The sequence below is a fragment of the Euleptes europaea genome, chromosome 1 (genome assembly GCF_029931775.1).
Source record: "Euleptes europaea isolate rEulEur1 chromosome 1, rEulEur1.hap1, whole genome shotgun sequence".
Taxonomy (NCBI): Eukaryota; Metazoa; Chordata; class Lepidosauria; order Squamata; family Sphaerodactylidae; genus Euleptes; species Euleptes europaea.
This window is the reverse complement of record NC_079312.1, coordinates 104718470-104740320: the sequence shown is the minus strand read 5'-3', so window position 1 is coordinate 104740320 and position 21851 is coordinate 104718470. Positions and strand designations below refer to the sequence as shown.

Sequence of the window (21851 nt, the reverse complement as noted above, 5' to 3'; positions counted from 1 at the left end):
GTTTCTACGAGTAAAAAGGAGGGAGGGGGCAGGATCCTTTCCAGGCCTATTTTTGGCCTGTGAGAGAGGACTCATTGGGGTCATTCCTGATTAGGGTTGCCACCTCCAGGTTGGGAAATTCCTGGAGGTTTTATGGTGCTGAGGAGAACAGGGTTTGGGGAGGGGAGAGGCCTCAGCTGAATATAACACCATAGAGACCACCCTCCAAAGCAGTCATTTTGTCCTGGGGGACAGATCTCTGTCATTTCAAGTTCAGTTGTAATTCTGAGAGATCTCCAGGTCCCACCTGGAGGTTGGCAACCCTAGGCCTGACAGCAATCTTTGGGTGCCTAGATACCACATGATTTGCATGCCTCATCTAGGCTAGGCTGCTTGCTACTATTCAACAGCAACCACCCTATGAGGAGGGGAGAGGCTGTGGGGGCTTTCAGGAAAAGGAAAGGAAATTGTGGGGGAGGGGGAAATGAGATGCCTCCAGCAAGTTCTTGTGGGTTCCCACTTGTCTTGTTCTATATTTAATAAGCTCATGCTTCAAACTTGCAGTATGGATATGCCAGTTAAAATTTATTTTGGGGTTTTATAAAAAAATGGCTGTATGTTTGGAGCTTGGAAGTTGTGTAAAGTGAGGTGGAAAATATAGAAGATGTATGCATATTTTCAGTTAGTTGCCTCTGATGGAATTATGCAATCCAGGGTCATATAGCATAACTTTTTGTGCTATATAATGTTACTTGAATTGTGAAATATCAAGCAAACATGCAATGTAATAGGTTTTCAGAAGAATGCATTGTACTATTATCTGGTTTTATGTGCAAAAGAATGGAATAGTCACATGAGCTATATATTGTGATTAAGGTAGTAGGTTGCAATAAATGGCATTCAGTTGTATCTAAAGTTTTAATACCAGATTGAGTTCTATTCCTTGTGCAATAAATTTCGGAACTTATTTCAAAGACTTCAAGTTCTGTCCTCATGTTTACAACTGTCCTTATGTTGCTCACTTTATGATCCACATGTTTCCACAGGCTGCAACAAAGAAGCAGAAGTATGAAAAGATTAGTGAAAAGAAGATGTCCACTCCTGTTGAAGTTTTGTGTAAGGTAAGCTCATAAAAGCTATTTTTTAGAATGTTTACTCCAGCCCTTCACCTTCTCAAACCACATCTCCCAGTATGCTCCTGTGTGTCAGTTATACTCAAATAATAGCTTTCTCTTGCGGGTACTCTCATTTAGGATTGTCTGTTTGACAACCGTTCACAGGCTTTCTTTGTGGTAGATCTGTTCCTCTGGAATGGCCTATAGTTGGAGTGGCAGGCTCCTTCACTGGCCACATTCAGGAGGGCGTGTATGATTAATTCCAAAGGGCATTTGCTGGAGATTAAACTGTTTTGACAAGCCAGCATGGTGTAGTGGTTAAGTGCGGCGGACTCTAATCTGGAGAACCGAGTTCAGTTCCCCACTCCTCCACGTGAAGCCTGCAGGGTAACCTCGGGCCAGTCAGTTCTCCCAGCACTCTCTTAGCCCACGTGGAGTAAGACAGTGGTAAATGACCTCCTTGAAAACCCCACCAAGGATCGCCATGAGTCAGCTGTGACTTGACAGTACTTTACACACACAAACGATTATGGCTGTGTTTTTAACTGTGCGTTTACTGTGTATCAGGGAGCCCCGTAGGCCACCCCATAAGTCAGTAATGACCCAGAGCTTGCACAGGGAACTACCTTTACCTTTTTATTGTGTATCGATTTTAACTCATTATTGGGTACTTAAGATAAGTGTGTCCTGGCATCATTTGCTATTAGCCACCTTGAATCTGAAGGAGATAAAAAGGTAAAGGTCCCCTGTGCAAGCACCGGGTCATTCCTGACCCATGGGGTGACGTCACATCCCGATGTTTACTAGGCAGGCTTTGTTTACGGGGTGGTTTGCCAGTGCCTTCCCCAGTCATCTTCCCTTTATCTCCAGCAAGCTGGGTACCCATTTTACCAACCTTGGAAGGATGGAAGGCTGAGTCAACCTTGAGCCAGCTACCTGAAACCAACTTCCGTCAGGATCAAACTCAGGTTGTGAGCAGAGCTTACCGCTCTGCGCCACGGGGCTCCTCAATAAGGAGATAAGGAGGGGTATAAATACATCAGTGAAGACATTTTTTCAAGAAGTTGTTGTCTTGAATAATTGTTCCCTTTATTTAAAAAGAGCAATCTTGCAGTACTCTAGAACTGACTTCCTGAACTTAAGTCCTGCAAGTCATGGTTTGACTAATTTTGTTTACAGGGATTTCCTGCAGAATTTGCAATGTATCTGAACTACTGCCGTGGGCTGCGCTTTGAAGAAGCTCCTGATTATATGTATCTGAGGCAATTGTTTCGTATTCTTTTCAGGTCAGTCTTTTGGAAGGCCAGCACCAGGCTCTTGAAACTTGACTGGTCATGTTTTAATTATCTGTAACTGTTCATAGCCAGAAAAACTATGTTAGGAGAATGTGCTGGTTTGGGCAACTGAAGAACTCACATTTTCAAACTGTTAATCTGTCTGAGGGTTGCTGTACCTCCAAGTTGTGATAGGGTTGAAGCACATATTATGAAATTCAGGATTCCCAGATGGGAATTCAGATTAGATTTTTACAAAAGGAAATGGGTCCTTTGTGCTCACAAAATGTGATAGAAGGGAGATAAATAAATTCCGTGTCTCATAATTCACTTCAAAGAACTTGGTTTCCATGAAGGGAAAGCCAAGGAACATTTTGAAATAGATGGTTATAGTAAAATGGAGTTTTAGTTTATTAACATTGTATCACTACTTTGGGTGCATAAGCAGAATTATCAAATTTGAGGTGTGGCACACTGGCATAGGACTACAGGAAGAAGAATGGGAATGTAGAGAATGAACCTCTGTGGAATCTTGACAATATGCTAAAGTGGTTTGAATCTGAAACATTTAATATTGATACATATAAGCTTCGTCCTGGTTTGTATTTATAAACTGCATTACCCATTGGGGCAGCTTTGTTAACTATAGAGGAAGCACTTAAAGACAGACGTTGGTTCATATGCGGATGAAGGCGGTAGCAAAGGGCTGTCATCCCACGGTCCCCATGCGGTGATAGCTTTTGCAGTCTCTTAAAAAACTGTATTATCGGAACATAAGAAAGGCCATGCTGGATCAGACTAGGGTCCATCAAGTCTAGCAGTCCGTTCAAACAGTGGCCAACTAGCTGGTGTGGAGAGGAAGGAGGGAGTTGGTGATCCCACCTATGCTTATGTGGAAGCTCGTTGCCCTGGCACACCAGGCTCTTTGAATCTCGGCCAGTGCTTTTTGCAACTGTAAATAACTGCCAAATGATTTTTCAGGCTTGTTCCAAGAAGGTTTTAATTATTAATCCATAGCACTCCATCGTTATCAAAGTATTTGACAAATCCTTTTAGCTTTTAGTCTTCATCAAAACGTGTGTGGTACATAATAACAACCAGGCAAGTGCGGGGATACAGTGAGTGTTTTCGCTTTGTTTTCCCTTTCCCAGGACTTTGAACCACCAATACGACTACACGTTTGACTGGACAATGTTAAAGCAGAAAGCAGCACAGCAGGCGGCCTCTTCCAGTGGGCAGGGGCAGCAAGCCCAAACCCCCACAGGCAAGCAAACTGACAAATCCAAGAGTAACATGAAAGGTTAGTAGCCAAGAACCAAGTGACGTTACAGTCCAAAAATATTAAACACTAATTTGGATAATGTCATGAACTTAAGTGTTAGATCGAGGAGGTCATTAAAAACATACATTTGGCTGTTCAGTATTAAAAAAAAACGGACGTCCTTGGAAAATTTGACTACTAACTTTAAACCAAGTGTCCTTGTTTTTCATATCATTTCTTTTGGGGATGTTGGGTCATTTTTAACCACTGCATCTTTTGCTCCCGCATTAACCCCTCTTCAAAATAAACTGGCTTGGTGTTGGAAACATGACGAACAGTATGATCCAAAATCCTAGACCTAACACTTTAAGGGGAAAGTCTTCTGTTGACTTGTCTAGGGCCAGGTTATGGAGGCTTTGGTATGGGTTTCTTTGCTTTTGCTATCCAAAGTGAAGATGGAAAGTTAGGCATGCTCTTATTTGGAGCTCTGCCTAAAGCACTTGTGTGATGGAATTTTTATTCTTCAGCACAGACAGTGTCAATTTTCCATCTTCAATTACAAATCCATGAATGGGTTCTCCTGTAGGGTGAATGAATGGGATTTATGTTTAAATGGAATTTAATTTCAGTAATGGTTACATTATGAAATCTGAATTTATTGGAACTTGTGAATGCCCATAGTTACCTCTTAAAGTTGAATCCGTGACCTGATGTGCTGTGTTTATGGCTGTGCTTCTGTGTAAAGAACCAAATGAGTCCTGTATTGTGTGTGTTCATCTCATGGTGCTTAGAGAAATCAGGGAATTATACGGGCTGGTGGAAGCTTGGCTACTGGCAAATTGAGATTAGGGATGGGAGCGTATAGTTGCCTCATCTGTGGTGACTGGGGAGTAAACAAAGGCTGGGGCATGGCCAAGGGTGGTGGTGAAGCAAGATGGCAGCCAGGATGCACGCTCTGGAGTCTGCAGTAGGAAAGGGGTGGGGAGTGTCTGTCCTAGACAACCAGCAGAAAACTTCTGAATCGGCCCTTTAGCAGAGGGGGAGTCCTCGATGAGCCAGTTTGCTCGTTCATGATTAAGCAGGCAGGCTAGATAAAAATCAATGGTTTTTAAAAATTAAATTGGGGTTTTGTTAAGTTTTTCTTCAGACAGCATTTTATCTATAGAGTTTTAATTAATGTTAAAGCAAAGGTATAATGGAATAAGGATGATAAACCCTACAAATATGTTGTCTTAATGTAGAATTTTAAAAGAGTTTTGTAAATTGAGTTCCAGTAGTTCACGGATAGGAACCCAATGTTATGGGGTTCCTGAGACTTCTCTGTTTAGGTTAATTTTTCTGTCTATCCATTGGGACTCAGTGCTCAGTCTAGAAGACACCGTCAGAGGTGCTTAGTTTTGTAGTTCTCAAATTGCAGAGTTGTATCTCCAGAGATGTTATGCTTGTTAACACCAAAAATGTTTTAAAATAATGTATAGAGCTAAGATATAACACCCTTCAACCCTGCTGTCCCTCCACAAACTTGTGTACACAGTCAATCCCTTACCTTTCTAAAAGTGCAAAGTTTCAAGAAGTTCAGTGAATAGAAGATTGTTAGGGATGGAATATGTTATTTATTTAAAACATTTTAATGCTGCCTTTTCACCCAGTCAGGGCACACATAAAACAATAGAGCATTAAAAACAACATACACTTACAAAATAGTTCAGTCAAAATACATAAACACTAGAACCAGGGAGGAGGGTCAATAAACGTTACTGGGGGAATAGATCCGAACAAGGAGACAAAGTCTGGAGATCAATGTTTAAAAGGTGGAACAGGCACTAGAAGCAAAGTGAAACTGTTGAAGCGGCATGTTCCAGAAGTCTTGAGGTCTTTCTGAGCGTAGCTTCCATATTCTCATTAGAAGGGAAAACCTTTAATGGCAGCGGGCCATAAAAGTGACCCAGTTTGTGAATATTGTAATGAAGTTCCTTGACCTGTGGGTAAGACAGGCATGTGTGCAAAAATACAAACAGTACAAAAGAATTGCAAGGCCTGGTTGATGGAATGAAGCAATAATGAGAAGTGTTCTCAGTAAGAAGCCGGTTTGAACTGGAAGATAACAAAAGGAACATGTCTGAACATGCAGGATCTTCAGGTTGGTAAACTTTTTCAATTCATACCTCCTTAAAGATTACCTGTTTGACTTCTGGTCTGTTCTTGATGCAGCTGTGATAAACAGCTGAAATTGGCAGATTGTCCCCTTTAAAGAAGTACTGAGGGTCAGTGAATGCAATGAGTAATACTAAATGAGCAATATGGTAATAATAATTAGCTGCACTGACTTATTTTGTTTAGGGGAATTCATCCTGAACATACAGGATTCTGAAGACTATCCACCTTCAAGATCACCATAATTTTCTGTAGTTTTGACATTACCTGCCAGTCATAGTGTTGAAGTCACATCATGTATGTTGTGTAGTCCCTATATATCACCTGCATCAAAAAGAAAGAAAATCCATCAGGAAACAACCACAAATAGGTTTGTGAAAAGGACCAGCAGATTACAAATGAGACAGTTAATGAAAAAATTGCCCAACTTGTTTATTCAGCAAACTCTCCATGGTTCAGTCATTACGATCAGGATACACTTCACCCAGCAGAGCAGATACAGCAGGCAAATTGCTGAATAAAGTGCTTGAGGGAAATTGAGCAGCACGCAGAAGAATTAGATGATAAAATTGTTAACCAGAGTCTTGATGGGTGGAGCAATGTGTGACAGCAGAAGGGAATGTCTTTCTTGCAGAAATAAAAGATCAAGAAATGCACTGACAGCGGAATAGCACTAAAAGCTATAACTGTGGGAAGAATGTGGATGCGTAGCACACAGCTTGATCACAGACATCCAAGATGAGAAGTTCAGAAGAGACCCAAGCTCATAATATATGGTTGCAGTGCTCAGTTGCCACTCCTCTTAGCCAAAGACTGCAGTGCTTCAGAAATAAAGGCTAGTGCTGAAATTGTAAAATACTTACACAACAACCACTTGGCAGCAGCAGTTATGAAAAAGTCTGAGGTACCAAGTTAACTCTTCCATAAGATGTACAACAGAACTCAGTAATGGACTGCTTTGAGCACTATATCAAGAAATAGCCTGATCTGATCGATGGTTTGTGGGGGAGAAATCATGAAGGTACTCAACACCCAGAGTTCTCAACGTTGGACTTAAGAGAAATGTTGAGCATATGCTGAGTATCCTGAACCCTGTTTCTGTAGCCTTGGACAAATGCAGATTTGGAAAAGACTAAGCAAAATCTTGAAAAGAAAAATATGCAATGAGAGAGTTCAATTACAGGTGTGTTTTTTTTTTTTTTTTTTAAATGCTTGTTCCATCTGCAGTTAATTTTCTTGCAAATATTCTCACTACATGCTAGCAAGGTCAGACCTTAACTGCTGAAGAAGAGGAGTTGGCTATGACATGGGCATCCGGCAATCATCCCTCTGTAATGCCAACTATAATAAACTTCAGATTCAAGGTTGAACTATTCAGGAAATATTGCTAATGATGTTTTGAAGAAGTCAGACCAGTGAACTTGTGGAAGTTACTTAAGCACTTGGATTCAGAGACTGTTGAAGTAGCAATTCCACTTTTAAGAGCAGTAGCATCTTATGCTGGTGTAGAAAGAATATTTCCAGCCTTTGGATTCATTCTCCAAACCTGGAAAAAAAAACAGGAAAACTTGTTCTTTTCCAGATTATAAACAAAAAAATGAAGATGAAGATTGACTGAATAAGCTGCAGAACAGTCAACCAAAACAAATGTGATTTTAAGGAACATGAGTGTTTAACAATTCAAAAATACATACCCTTGTTTGTTAAAATGTCACATATCCAAAATATATAATGGTGTTTTTTTAATTACATAAAGCAATTTAAATGTCTGTACGGTGATAGTTATTGTTGTTTCTCCTAAAACAGCACAACAAGAAAATCCTTCAAATGCTAAAATTAGCATGAACGGGAGAGAGTTCACCTCCCAGTGACTTCATAATTACCTGCTTTGGTAGATAACCAAAAAAAATCATTCATTTTCTAATAGCACTTTAAAACTAACCTGAAAAGATTCAAAATAAATTACTATGTAAACGTGTGCACCCTCTAAAAATGAAACCTGCACCTGTCTCCAAGTTGTGAATATGTATTAAGATTACAACAATCAGCAAGAATTTACTTTTATGCAGAAAACCATGATTAAATTGACTCTTCCTGAATAGTGACATATGAAATATACTCTACCTGCTGAAGTTGTCCTGTTTCCTGATGTGAAATGGAATAGAAGTCCCAGCTGAATTGCAGGATGAGGAACTGGCACAAATATTCGCGTCCACCTACGGGGTCAGGAGACAAACCCTTTTGTTCTACCAAGTTCAACTGCTGAGACCACCAAGTTTCCATGCACTCTTAATTTTTGTTCTCTAATGACCTGAATACTGCAAGTTTTGCTCAGTTCTCCAATTAGAAATATTTGATTCATCTTGTCAGATAAGCCACATGGATTACTACTTGTCCTCTTGGTGGGGGAAGCACTCTGTCCCAGAGCTACAGTTCCTTGCTTCTATAAAACTGAGCATTTAATTGCTACATGAATGGGCTTGAATAGTATGTTTATATGAGTTCAAGAGGGGCACAACTCCTCTCCCCATCCCTGAAATGATCAAAGGATGTGTGGGCTGTGAAAGCAAAAGTGTTTCAAAAATTAGGGTTTTTTTTCCCTATGGCGGGACAGAGGAGTTAATGCAATTAGGAGGAATGGGGTGGAGCACAAAGGAGTAAGGGAGGAGACCATTGTTTAGAAGTACTGGAATCAATCAGAAGAACCTGTCATGGCTATTGCCCTTTTGAAGGCTATTTGGAAAGTAAATTCCTTCTCTGGGTAAAAAAGCAAAATACTTTAAAAGGAAACAGTGCAACAAAATGGTTGTCACCAATAAAGCATTACAGCAAACATTTCAGATGATTTGTGGGCATATTGGGTAATGTGGATCAGCAGTTAACGAGATTGAAACCATCCTAGGACTCCATTCCTTGGTATCTACTTCTGCCTTCAAATGTCTCAGCAGGATGGCATGTGAAAGGCTGCTGATAGATATTGTAATGCAGCACAATACTTGTGTCTTGTATTCAAATAGAGCATCAACTAATGCCCCCAGCACTATATCTCCTATAGCTCATCTTGAACCTGGCTGAAAGATACCTAGAGCAGATGCCTTACCTAAGAAGACACGGAGTTGCCCCAAAATTTCTCTTTTTAATTATCTTGCCCTGAAAGGGCAGAGTAGAAACCAGATGATGATCTACGATGTTACGCCAGAGATGGTTTCTAAAGTAATGGATAAATAACAGCCTCCTCTTAGCAGCTGAGGGGAAAAAAAGAGTATTCTTCAGTTGTGCCTCCTATAATTTCAGGAGCGATGTTGCATCCCTTAAGCCCCACCCCCTATGATCCAAGCCTTCCTTGTCCTGACTGCTTCAGGATACTGTGCCTAGCATAAGCAATCACAAGGACAAGAAACCTCCAGAGGAATGGGGGGGGGGGTTGCTGACTTCACCATTCAAACTCTTAGAAGAAAAGCTGATCCAGTTGAAGAAATTTCTGCAGTGGAAATGACCTAGAAGAAACAGAACGAAAGCCAGTAGTCCTCCAGATGTGATACACATGCATATCCCCACACGTTGATCCCCACATTGTACAAAGATTATGGGTTGGAAAGTCCAAACTTCTCCTCTTTCATGTGTTAAAGGCAAGGCCCATAATTTTGGGTTTCGAGGTGGATCAGTCCAAGCTTCCAAGAATCACTTCAGTGAACTAGCAGATGTTTTTAGTTAAGCAGATATCTGAAACTGAGGATCCTTCATGTGCTAAAGTAGCTTTTCATAGCAAAGATTCTTGTGTAGGTGAAGAGCAAAAAGTTGTTTCATTTGAAAATGTTCAAAGTTGAGACATCATTTGGAAGACTAAAGAGCAGGAAAATGTATTGGCATTCCTTATGAATAAGCCCTGTTGGCTTTAAAATTTCAAAAAAATTATATTGTACATGTAGAAAAATCATATGTGCAATAAAAGATGTTTATTTAATAAGTGTAGGGTGCTGTTTTATGTGTAATTATCTTGATGCAGCTTAACATATGAACGAAGAGTAAAGTAATTAATGTATCTTGGTTCATTTTAAAATACTTTAAAAGAAGAATATAATCTATTAACTACATATCAGTGTAACGTTTCAATAATTACATCAATCTGTTGATGGGTGCTTTTAGAAAAACTGAAACACTGATAGCTTGATTTCCATCAGGGTGGATAAAAATCAATGATTAAAAAACGTTTTTTTTTATTTAAATTGGATTTTTTAAAATAAAATGCTTTTGGAGGAAAAATCTTTCTAAAGATAGTTTTCTATTTAAGTTACATTATAGTCCAAAGGCTATTAATCAGGAAATAAGGATTTGTCTTTAATTGTGTAGCATGAGGCTTTATATTTATGCAATGTTTAAATTTTTGGGTACATGAATTCCATTAATCCATTCACAATGTCATGCTCTTCCAGAGGTTTCTGTAAGATTATTTGGTGCAGTTTTTCTAACGAGAAGATATTCTCAGGGATGCTTGTTTTTGCAGTTCTCAAAGGTGTGAATTTGTGTCTGCAGAGTTAACATACCTTTTCTTCACAGGAAAAATGTTATAAAATATACATACAGAGTTGAGGAAAAAACCTTAATCCCATTGTTCCTTTGCAAGTTTATATACACAGAATCAACCCCTTACCTCTTAAATGCTAAGTTCCAAGAGGTTCAATGACTAGATTGTTTGGAGTGGAATAGATCTGCACAAGTAGCTAAGTGTAAAGCAGTAAAAATGAAAGTGCAACCTTGTGAGCAGAATACTCCACAAGTGTTGGGATCTTTGTGTAATAATCGTGCAAGTCAGTTTCATGTCTGTGCAACTCAGACTTGAGGCAAGTGCTAAAGGCAGTTCAGGGCTGGCAACCTCTTCCCAATCCCACTAGGTTCCAACAACTGCACTAAAACTTAACTGTACAGAATAGGCACTTGAATGTAGAAGCAAATCCAAAGGGGTGGTAGTGGAAATAATCACTGGTATCTGTAAGTCCTTGGTGAGACCTTGAAGAGCTTGCCAGTCAACTAATAAGAGTTCACTGGTTCCAGGCCCTTCTTCCCAGGGCTTGCCTGACATTGTCCAAACAATAAAGTCTCTACCTGGAACTTCAGTCCTGCAGGACATTGTCCAAACAATAAAGTCTCTACCTGGAACTTCAGTCCTGCAGCAGGAGTCCCTGAAGTTCTCCGCTCCAGTCCTTGGTTCCCCTTTTCCAGCTTTCCACCAGCCTGTTTCCCCTAGGCCTGTTCTTTCTGCAAGCCTGCTCCAGCCTAGGCCTACCAACTGTATCTCTCCTCCCTCCTCCCCTCTAGAAAAAGGAAGGCCAGCCTCTCCAAACCCAGGGCTGCTGGGAGATATAGCCCCTTTGAGATTCCATTACATTTGTGTGTATAGCCTGAGATTTATCACAATAGTCTTCCTGGAGGAGAAAACCTATAATGGCAGCAGGCCGTAAAGGAGACCCAGTTTGGGAATATTTTGATGAAGTTCCTCTTCCTATGGGTAAGGCAGGCATGCGTGCAAAATGCAAACTCTGCAACAAAGAAATGCAAGGCCTGGTGGCCTGAATGAAACAACATCATGAGAAGTGCTGTGATGAAGATGACAAAAGGAACAGATTTGAACAGGCAGGACCTTCAGGTTGGTGAACATTTTGATTTCATCATTTCTTAAAGACTGCCTTGATAGGGTTGCCAGGTCCCTCTTCGCCACTGGCAGGAGGTTTTTGGGGCGGAGCCTGAGGAGGGCGGGGTTTGGGGAAGGGAAGGGACTTCAATGCCATAGTGTCCAATTGCCAAAGCGGCCATTTTCTCCAGGTGAACTGATCTCTATCGGCTGGAAATCAGTTGTAATAGCAGGAGATCTCCAGCTAGTACCTGGAGGTTGGCAACCCTATGCCTTGATGAATTGTCATGTTTGAGCAAAAATATATTTGAAATTATTACTGCATATTTGTAATTATTACTGCATTTTTATACTGTCATTTTAGCGAAGGAATAAAAAGCTGAAACAAGCAAATATTCCTTTTTTGGGCAGTCCTGAGTGGCAGTGAATACAATGAGTAATACTAAATAAGCAGAAATGCTATAAATCATAAAATAACTGCATTGACTTTTTTGTTTAGGGGAATCCATAATTAACCTAAAGGATTCTGGAAACGATCCACCTTTGAGATCACCATCCACCTGTTCTACAGTTTCAGAGTTATCTGACCAGGATAGTGTTTCAGTCCCATCATATACTTCACATATCCACAGTATATCACCTAAAAGAAAGAGAAAATCCAACCATCCAGGAACCACCATAGACAAGTTTGTGATAAAAACCAGCAGATTAGAAACAGAGTTAATTGATGAAAAAAAAGGGCTGGTTTTGATTATGCAACAAACTCTTCTTTCCGTCTGATTGAAAACCCACACTTCATTAATATGGTTCAGTCACTGAGACCAGGATACAGTCCACCCAGCAGAGCAGACGTTGCAGGGAAACTGCTGGATAAAGTGTATGACAGAGAAATGGAGCAATGTGCAACAGGTCTAGAGGGTAAAATTGTTAACCTAAGTCTTGATGGGTGGAGTAATGTCCAAATTGATCCTGTTGTATGTGCTTGTATAGCAACAGAAGAAGGGAATGTCTTCCTTGGAGAAACAATTGATACATCAGGAAATGCATACACAGCAGAATACTTACAAGAAGTAGCAGCAAAAGCTATAATAAAATGTGAAAAATTCAAATGTCTAGTACGCAGTTTGGTCACAGACAATGCTGCAAGTGTATCCAAGATGAGAAGAAATTTAGAAGAGCATGAAGAGAATGCAAAGCTAATAACATATGGTTGCAGTGCTCATTTACTGCACCTTCTAGCCAAAGACTTCAGTGTTCCAGAAATTAAAAGGTAAAGGTCCCCTGTGCAAGCACCGGGTCATTCCTGACCCATGGGGTGACATCACATCCCGACGTTTCCAAGGCAGACTTTGTGGGGTGGTTTGCCAGTGCCTTCCCCAGTCATCTTCCCTTTACCTCCAGCAAGCTGGGTACTCATTTCACCGACCTCGGAAGGATGGAAGGCTGAGTCAACCTTGAGCCGGCTACCTGAAACCAACTTCCGTTGAGATCGAACTCAGGTCGTGAGCAGAGCTTTTGACTGCAGTACTGCAGCTTAACACTCTGCTCCACGGGGCTTTTCCAGAAATAAAGACTAATGTAATTTTTCAGCAGCAGCTCTGAAAAGAATGGGTGGAACCAAGCTAACGCTCCCACAAGATGTTAGAAGAAACTCTAGGGGACTGTTTTGAGCAGTATATCAAGAACTGGCCTATTCTGATGACAGTTTGTGAACAAAATCGCGAGAAAATAGATGGCACTGTCACGGTCAAAATTCTCAACATTGGGCTTAAGAGAAATGTTGAACATATGCTGAGCATCCTGAAACCCATTTCTGAAGCTTTAAACAAAATACAGAAAAATAGCTGTTTCATTGCTGATGCTGTTGAAATCTGGAAGGAACGTGAGTGAGCACTTCAAAACAGAACTGAACAATGACAGAATTAAATTACATGCATTAAAAAAACAAATGGGACAAGCACTGTCACCAGCTCATTTTCTTGCAAATATTGTCGATATTTGTTACCAAGGTGCTGAAGAAGAGGAGTTAGCTATGACATGGGCATCCATCAATTATCCATCTGTAGTGCAAACTATAATAAACTTCAGAGCTAAGGGGGAACCATTCAAGAAATATATGTTTGCCGATGATGTTTTAAAGAAAGTCACTCCAGTGAACTGGTGGAAGTCACTTATTAAGCACTTGGATTTCAAGACTGTTGAAGTAATGATTTCACTTTTAACAGCAGTAGCTTCTTCTGCTGGCATAGAAAGAATATTCTCATCCTTTGGACTCATTCATTCTAAATTGAGAAATCATTTGGGACCCGATAAAGCAGGAAAGCTTGTTTTTCTTTTCCAAATTATGAACAAACAAGAAAATGAAGATGAAGAAGAGTGAGCTACAGAAGTTTTAAGTTTTTCATGTGTGCTAAAACTCAGTCTAAGCTTTTTTTTAAAAAAAAGTTTAACCACATCAGTTAACAAACATGGATACATATGCTATAATGTTATTGTTTTAGTTAAATAAATTGTTATTAAGGAAATGATTATTTTTCTCCTTCCAATAAAGTACAGCAGAAAAGTTGTCCAAATATAAACAGTTAACTTATTAAACCTCACAATAATTTCATAATTATCTGTCTATGTATTTCTAATACTATAACCAAATCAGTAATTTTGATATAACTGTAAAAACTACTCTGAAAATTTATTATTCCAAAAATGAAACCTTCATCTGGTTGTAAATATTAAGATTATACCAGCAAGAATGAGTCTTTCTGTAAAAAAATGATTTAAATCAAGTCTTACTGACTAGTGATTTAAATCAATTTGATTTAAATCAAATCCACCCTGATTTCCATAAACACTTTTAAATCTGAAATCTATTCTAAACCAAATTGGCCTACTTTTTATGTTAGGTTGGAAAGTTCACTTTTCAGATTTATTGACTTTTTAAACTATTTTAATATTGAGGGAAGTTTATTATTTTAGCAGCTAAACATTTGCAAACCTGTACACACTTGTGAGGCTATCTTTCTTATATGCTTGATGAACAAGTGGACACTGTTCTGTGGGTTTTGCTGAATAAATTACATGCACTGGAGTCATACTTGTGGTTCAGACACAGTAATCAGCCCTGTGTTAATATTTAAGTACAAGCTTTAATGGAGGCTTGTATTTAGATAGGAATGGGGTTGGAATTGCCACAGTTGTCGGTGGACCTTGACTCAGTTATGCAGAAGAACTTTGTCAGAAGTAATTGTATACTGTGGTTTCTGTTTTGTGTACCTGTCTTATAACCCAAAAGTGAAACTTGCACTAAACCCAGCTTGTACACACCTGGTCATTTCAGTATCTGGGAAAATATACACTCCCATTCTATCTAGCATTTTCATCCCATTTTATTAAGCTTAGTAAGCAGCTACTAACTGAAGTTTCAGTCGGGGAACTACACTTTCTAAAATACCAGTGTACTTCTAGTACTGTGTCATCAAGAAATACTATCCACTTTGGAGCAGAGTATAGACTTCTATTATTCTAGTGTTTGGATACAAGTGGAAGGGGAGAGGCTGGTTTAATACACTGTATAACAATCTGATTTGAGCTTGACCAGGCGGTCATGGAAACATGGCAAGCCTGGCTTTCCAAACAAAAGGCCTTTTTGTCTGTTGGGACACCAGTATCCTAGATACAGGATCTTAGCTACAGTGTTTGCTCTAACCCCTTTTAGGTCCTGTGCTACAGCACATTCAGTGTGATTTGGAAGGGCTAGTGAACATCCTTGATTTGTGATACCCTTAAAAGCTATTAGGAGTTAATAAAGGCAATATCCTGTGTTTAGCATAGATCTCGGAAAAGGGAGAACATGCACCATATTTGAGCAGCCTGAAAGTTTCATTTCGAGGTCCTCAGCTGAAGTATAGGGACACCGATTCAATTCTAGATAGAAGTCAGGAGGTGCACGCTGTGATAATGTCAAATACCATAGGAGTAAAGTAAAGGAACTTGAGACTGTGAGGAGTTTTGGGGGGTAATAATGCATGTAAGTTAATAGCTTGATAATTGCATTGCCAAGTGATTTGCGTTTGTGAAGTAACCATCAGAGGTAGCACATTAGATTGAGCTTTTATATATTCTCACTTCACCTTATCCTTTCTCCTAAATAGAAGAGGTAGCTCATAAGTTCAACTGTAAGCATTGCTGATAAATGTAATATAATGAGTTTGAGGATAGGACAGGATAGAAATGTTTTTAATGAATAAATATTGGAAACCTTGTCTTATGGCTGTAAACTTGGTACAATTTGCTGCTTTGTTCACTGCATAGTAGCTTCTCCCATTGCTTTCCATATTCCCAGTAACTTTGTCATTGAAAGTCTTACAGGCAGCCTAGATTGATGTGGAATCAATATGTGTATGCCTGCCTGCTTGTGTGTCATGTCTGTGGGTTTCTATTTCTTTGGCAATTGTGGTTTGGGCTAGGGAAACTAAACTCCTGATCCTTTCTCCGCCAAGGTACTTTTCAGATGTTCCAGCCCAGCTCATATCTGGTATCACATGCCATTTCCTCATGATTGGGTGCACACACATCTATAAATCCACGTGGATGCACAATCTCATCTAGTTTGCCATTTATACTTTTGCAGAAAACAGCTTAAAACAATCTTAAAATATACGAGTGTCCACTAAAATGTTACCAGGTACTGCTTGATAACTTCCCAAAGACATTCTTGGCCATCAACAGCATTCAGGACACCGAGGCTGTCAAACATGGTAATAATAAATTAGGCTTGTGATTGGTTCTTGTAGGTTATCCGGGCTGTGTAACCGTGGTCTTGGAATTTTCTTTCCTGACGTTTCGCCAGCAACTGTGGCAGGCATCTTCAGAGTAGTAACACTGAAGGACAGTGTCTCTTCAGTGTCCTTCAGTGTTACTACTCTGAAGGACAGAGAAGGACAGAGACACTGTCCTTCAGTGTTACTACTCTGAAGATGCCTGCCACAGTTGCTGGCGAAACGTCAGGAAAGAAAATTCCAAGACCACGGTTACACAGCCCGGATAACCTACAAGAACCAATGAACTCTGACCGTGAAAGCCTTCGACAATATTTAGGCTTGTGATTCCTTCTGTATTTTTAAACTCATTTTTTTGTTTGATTTATTTTAATGTAAACCACTCAGAATCTTTCCATTGAAAAGTGGTACATAAATACAATAACCGTGCCTGTGTTTTCCATTTGTTAATACAAATCCAGTGGACCCATGGATACTATACAGGCAATTTAAGTTTCTTTTTCAAAGCTTGAAATCGTTTGCTTTTCCCCCCTCCTTTTTTTTGGGTGGGGGCTGCACACTTTGGCTTCAACACCACTGGGTTTGCGCCTCTTACGTAAAGAGGTACACTGCACTGCATGCCAATATGCCTGAATCCACTGGCCTTAGGTCTCTAGCTGTATATATAATTCCAAGTCAGTGTGAGTCTTTGCAGAACTGAGTTCTGCAAATGGCACTGGCTCTTATTTTGTGCCCCAGGTGTGTATATATATATATATATATATGGATGTCCTGCTAACCAAGTTAAACAAGCATAGTCATTCTTTCAAAGCTTTTGCAGTGGAGTAGATGTTTTTCTCCAAATGTTAGTGGTATAGTTGCTCTTGTCCAGAATAGCTTTTGCCTTAATTATTATTTTTGGTTTCAGATTAGCGCAGAATTCAAGTTTTGTCTTACGTATAATCAACACATTTAAGGTAATTTCATTAATCAAACAATTTCCAAATGTGTTTGTGCACTTAAAGTAGACTTTTGTTTTTCATATAGCTTAATGAGTCATGAGTAATGCTAACTGTTTAACACTTTTCTGAACAGTGGAGAGTACAACTTTTTTTAAAATCCACCTTGAGTCTCTGAGAGGTGGGCTATAAATGATGTAAATGTTTTGGGTGTTCTTCCAGAAGATTGTTAAACTTATTACACCTAAAATAATGTGTAAATTGAAGGCATCCAACCTACTTCTAAGAGAATTGTTTTGCCAGTGTTCCTTAGACTATGTAGGTACTTTTCTTGTGTCATTCCTGATCTCTAATTCTGAAGCCTGTTAAACTACTACTATTAGTTATCATGACTAGTAGTCAACTTACACTGCAACACACTTAGAGGCTGCATCTGTTTGTGTATCACAAAGCAAAACAAACATTAATTTTTCTGAAATGTTCTGTTCTGGGCTCCCCTCTGAACTGATTTTAGTACAAATCTGAATTTTCCCAGTTTTCAAGTTTCAAAATTTTTGACAGTAGTATAGCAGTACTTATGACTACACACTGTTGTTGCAATGTTTTGAATGTGTGTGCACTGAGATCTTTGCAGTTTAATAGTTAAGCAAACCAGAACCAAGTAACCCATGACTATAATGTAGATTAGCAATTAACAGATGTATTCAGTTCCTGAACACTTTATGATTAGGAGCAATATCTGTTGGTAGCATGCAAGTAAGTGGAAGGGTAGGTGATAAATCTGAATGAATTTGTTTAGTTTCTACACCGCAAAACGGTTGACCCAGTTCTTCCAAATGCAATAACTTGTAATGGCAAGTATTTTGAAGTACACTTCTTGAAGGAGTGAAAGAAACTGAGGTTTTGTTAGGCTTTCCGGAAGCATACACTGAAATGGATCACACGTGAAGCTGCCTTATACTGAATCAGACCCTTGGTCCATCATTGTCAGTATTGTCTTCTCAGACTGGCAGCGGCTCTCCAGGGTGTCAGGTAGAGGTCTTTCACATCACCTACTACCTGGTCCTTCCTGGAGATGCCGTGGATTTAACCTGGGACCTTCTGCATGCCAAGCAGATGCTCTACTACTGAGCCACGGTCCCTCCCCAGATCCAAAGTTTTCTGCCCACATGTGTGAACGAGTATATTGACTTCCATGAAGTTGTTCCTGGGATTGTAAGGGGGGGGGGAATGTCAACTCCACCCAACCTAGTATGTGAGTGAAAATAATTCTGTTCACACAGATCTTTGGATCTGAACTAAAGCTGGCAGCTGCACTCTTTTGCATGTGTTTTTTTTAAAAAAAGTTAAAAAAAAACTGCCTCTTGTGTCCTGGCACCTGCCAAGTGTTTTTAGAAAATAGATAGTGCTGCATGGAACTTTTGCCCAGCAGGGCTTCTATTTGGCCCTTGTAGATCTGATTGGCTGTGCAGCTCTTAAAAACATAATTTGGCAGCAGCTGCCACCACAGCACAAAGATCTTCATGGAGTTCTTTGAAAGTACGCTGTGTGTATGCAAGAAATTTTTTTAAACAATATGTTCATTTTAAAATGCATGCTGTTAAGCAGAGCTTTAGCCTGAAATGTTACTATTAGAGTTATACATAACTTCACTCCTTGACATATAGTGAGTGGTTGGCTCCTCCTGCGACAGCCATTTTGTGGCTGCACCCACTATCCTATATCAGAATTCTAAAGGTGGCCACAGCCTCAATAAGGCTGGGGACCTGTGGAATAAAGGCCGTAAAAGGGCTGTTTAGTGACCTGAAGAGTTTCAAAATCTGTGAAGAGATAAATTAATGACTTGTGTAAGCCATTTAATTTAAAGTTGACTTAAGTTTTCATAGTAAATGTTAGTAAAATATAACTGCTATAAATGTTGGTGGAATGCAGTCTGAAGAGAAGGGAAGGCTACAGCCAAGCACTGAATCCTTGATTTGGTAGGAAATACTGGGCTAAAGGTTCCCTTAAGCTAAAGTTGCAGATAAAGACTAAATTGTTGCTAGTGGGTACAGAAATTGGCACAATAAAAAGGGTGTGTGTGTGAAAATCCCCACTGAAGCCATGTGAATTCAGTTTTATACTTTTCAGCCTGAAGTTTGAGTAGTTGAGAGACTACATATTTGACTTCAAGTCTCAAATGTAAAATTGCTCTGTCGCTAAAAACAATCTTGTCAGGAATTTCCAGTCAGTGGTGCTATTCTGAATGGTGCTGCACATGTCCAGATCACGGCATTGCTTGGTTGTCAAATAAATGGGTTTGATCTGTCCAGGCAATTGTTCTTCTGTCTTTAAAACAAGATGCTATAATGTAAAAACTGGGCTGACAAAAGCACAAACTTTGAAATACATTTTGGCTTGGTTTTTCTTATGTATGTTCTGTAGCAAGTTCTGTGGCAAGAGGAAGCAACAGAACAATCAAGGTATTCTGTTTCCAGCCACTGAGCTCTGAAGTAGAAAAATTGCAGAAGTTACTGAATGCGATGCCTGCTGGGGAACAGTTTAATGGAGTTCCTTAACCTACGGGTGTGCAAGAAATTCTCACCCATTGTTCTAAATAGTTATGCTTCGCCAGAAAGCTTCAAGGCCAGCGTGAATGTTTCATTAGAGACTTGTATCCAAAGATACATTAGGGTTGTTGTTTTTTTTAAACTCATGTAAAATACAGCCTCCTGCCCAGCCTCAGCCCCCCATAGCACACATTCATAGTTGGGCCTGGGCCCCATGTGAGATTTCCCCAAACTTGCTGTTTTTCCTCCCCCAGGCATCCTTCCTTCATTCATCATTGCTTTGGAGCCCTGTGTCTCAGCCTGTTAGATTCATTATTCACCTTGGCATCTTGGTCTTCAACCTTTAGTCCTGAGCTTGTTTTCAATGTTCAGCATCCTTAAATCTCCCACCCCTTCCTTAACAGTTCCATATCACCAGACTTGTTCCTGTGCTGAGGACAGGGTTTCATCAAACAAGCTGACCTCTCCGCCACTGAAACTGCACTGTACTAATGTTATTTTTTTATTTCTGAGCCTCCCCTCTCAAAAGATAGTGTGTAGAACATCAGGACAAGAAACAGTTTAGTAGGCTTTGTAGATGAATATATTGCTTGCTTATACACCAGTGAACATGTCTGAACTTAAACTTTGTTGTTCTTACTAAAAATGATTATCCCCAATACTGGGGAAATGGCTTACGGAAGTTTCACAAGGCATTTAAATAGATTTCGATTATTGGCATGTAGTTCAAATTTGATAAAGTAAATCTTCATATTGGATTTAAGATAAGATGTTATACAACTTAATCTTGGATGTAAACCTGCAGTAGAACAAAACTGTTCTAATTCGTTAGTTTCAAAATTGTAGTGCTTAGCTGTTAGTTTTCTTTAAAGGACTTGGTTAGACAAAGGGTAATGCTCTATATGTTCATCAGCCGTCCGTAACAAGTTCTCTGATAATGTTGACACATACAATGGAAGTCGCCAAGGCAGCAGATGAATATTGTATAAGTACATTGATTTGTTATTGAGCTAGACTTTAGTATTCCGTTACAGAAGAAAAGATAGTCAAGTTCATTTTATGCAGCAGACTTTCCTTCCAGAAAAAGCATTTTACTGATACAGTTCAGTTGCTATAACTAGACTAGATTATACATCTCTCTTTCCAGAGTGGACGCTGCTGGAAATGGCTGGATAACAGTATACATGATTCAGCAGTGGATTGATAAAAACTTTTGTTCTGCTGTAGGCCACCATAGCTTGGTATCCTTGTAATTTTTACAATTATAACAAATATTGACTGGTTAAGCACATCTCTTAACCCAGTAATGCAATGCCTTGGGTTCCTTTCTAGACCTGGATTTTCAATTTTATGACCAGAGGTGATGCATGGACAAATCTACATACTATCTATTTCAAGAGCAGAGGATAATTCTACCACATTAACATTTTCCTTACGTAGCCTGCAAAAGCTAAGTCACATAGCTGACTGCCACTGTCTGAATTATATATTGTCTTGCACATGCAGGAGTTATGCTTGCAAGCTTTCATTAAATGACTAATCAGCTAAAGATTTTGATTGGGTCCAGTTTTCGTGGTTGGGGACAGAGCATACACTTTAAGACTATTTTCTGGTATGCAGTATTAACATGGAATGAGAGTGAAGGACAGGCCATCCTTTCTAATATGTGGTCATTTTGTTTGAATGAACTTTGAACGTGTTCTCATATGGAAACTTAAATGTAGTTGACTATAAGGTAATCAACTAATTTTTAAATTAGTTGGCAGCCCTAGCATGAATGTTACATACATCACGTTCTTTAGGTAAAGGTAAAGGTCCCCTGTGCAAGCACCGGGTCATTCCTGACCCATGGGGTGACGTCACATCCCGACGTTTCCTAGGCAGACTTTGTTTGCGGGGTGGTTTGCCAGTGCCTTCCCCAGTCATCTTCCTTTTACCCCCAGCAAGCTGGGTACTTATTTTACCGACCTCGGAAGGATGGAAGGCTGAGTCAACCTTGAGCCGGCTACCTGAAACCAACTTCCGTTGGGATCGAACTCAGGTCGTGAGCAGAGTTTGGACTGCAGTACTGCAGCTTAACACTCTGTACCACGGGGCTCCTTCACGTTCTTTACTAATGGTATAATTATCAGGGTTAAAAATATATTGCTACGGTTGGTGGCAGGTTTTTTTGCCTT

At 39.7% G+C, this 21851-nt stretch overlaps 1 protein-coding gene across 6 annotated transcripts in view; it reads left to right on the top strand.

Moving 5' to 3' along the window:
• CSNK1A1 (casein kinase 1 alpha 1) overlaps positions 1-21851 on the top strand; it is a 51703-nt gene that overhangs the window by 28745 nt on the left and 1107 nt on the right. For 2 of the 6 annotated variants that reach the window (XM_056852061.1, XM_056848404.1), the window contains 3 exons: positions 1026-1100; positions 2274-2380; positions 3520-3668. In XM_056852061.1, the coding sequence (XP_056708039.1) occupies positions 1026-1100; positions 2274-2380; positions 3520-3668 (331 nt within the window). Of the gene's footprint in view, positions 1-1025; positions 1101-2273; positions 2381-3519; positions 3674-17094; positions 17144-21851 lie in introns of those variants that run through there. The other 4 variants (XM_056851306.1, XM_056849132.1, XM_056850566.1 and 1 more) reach the window with 4 other exon arrangements.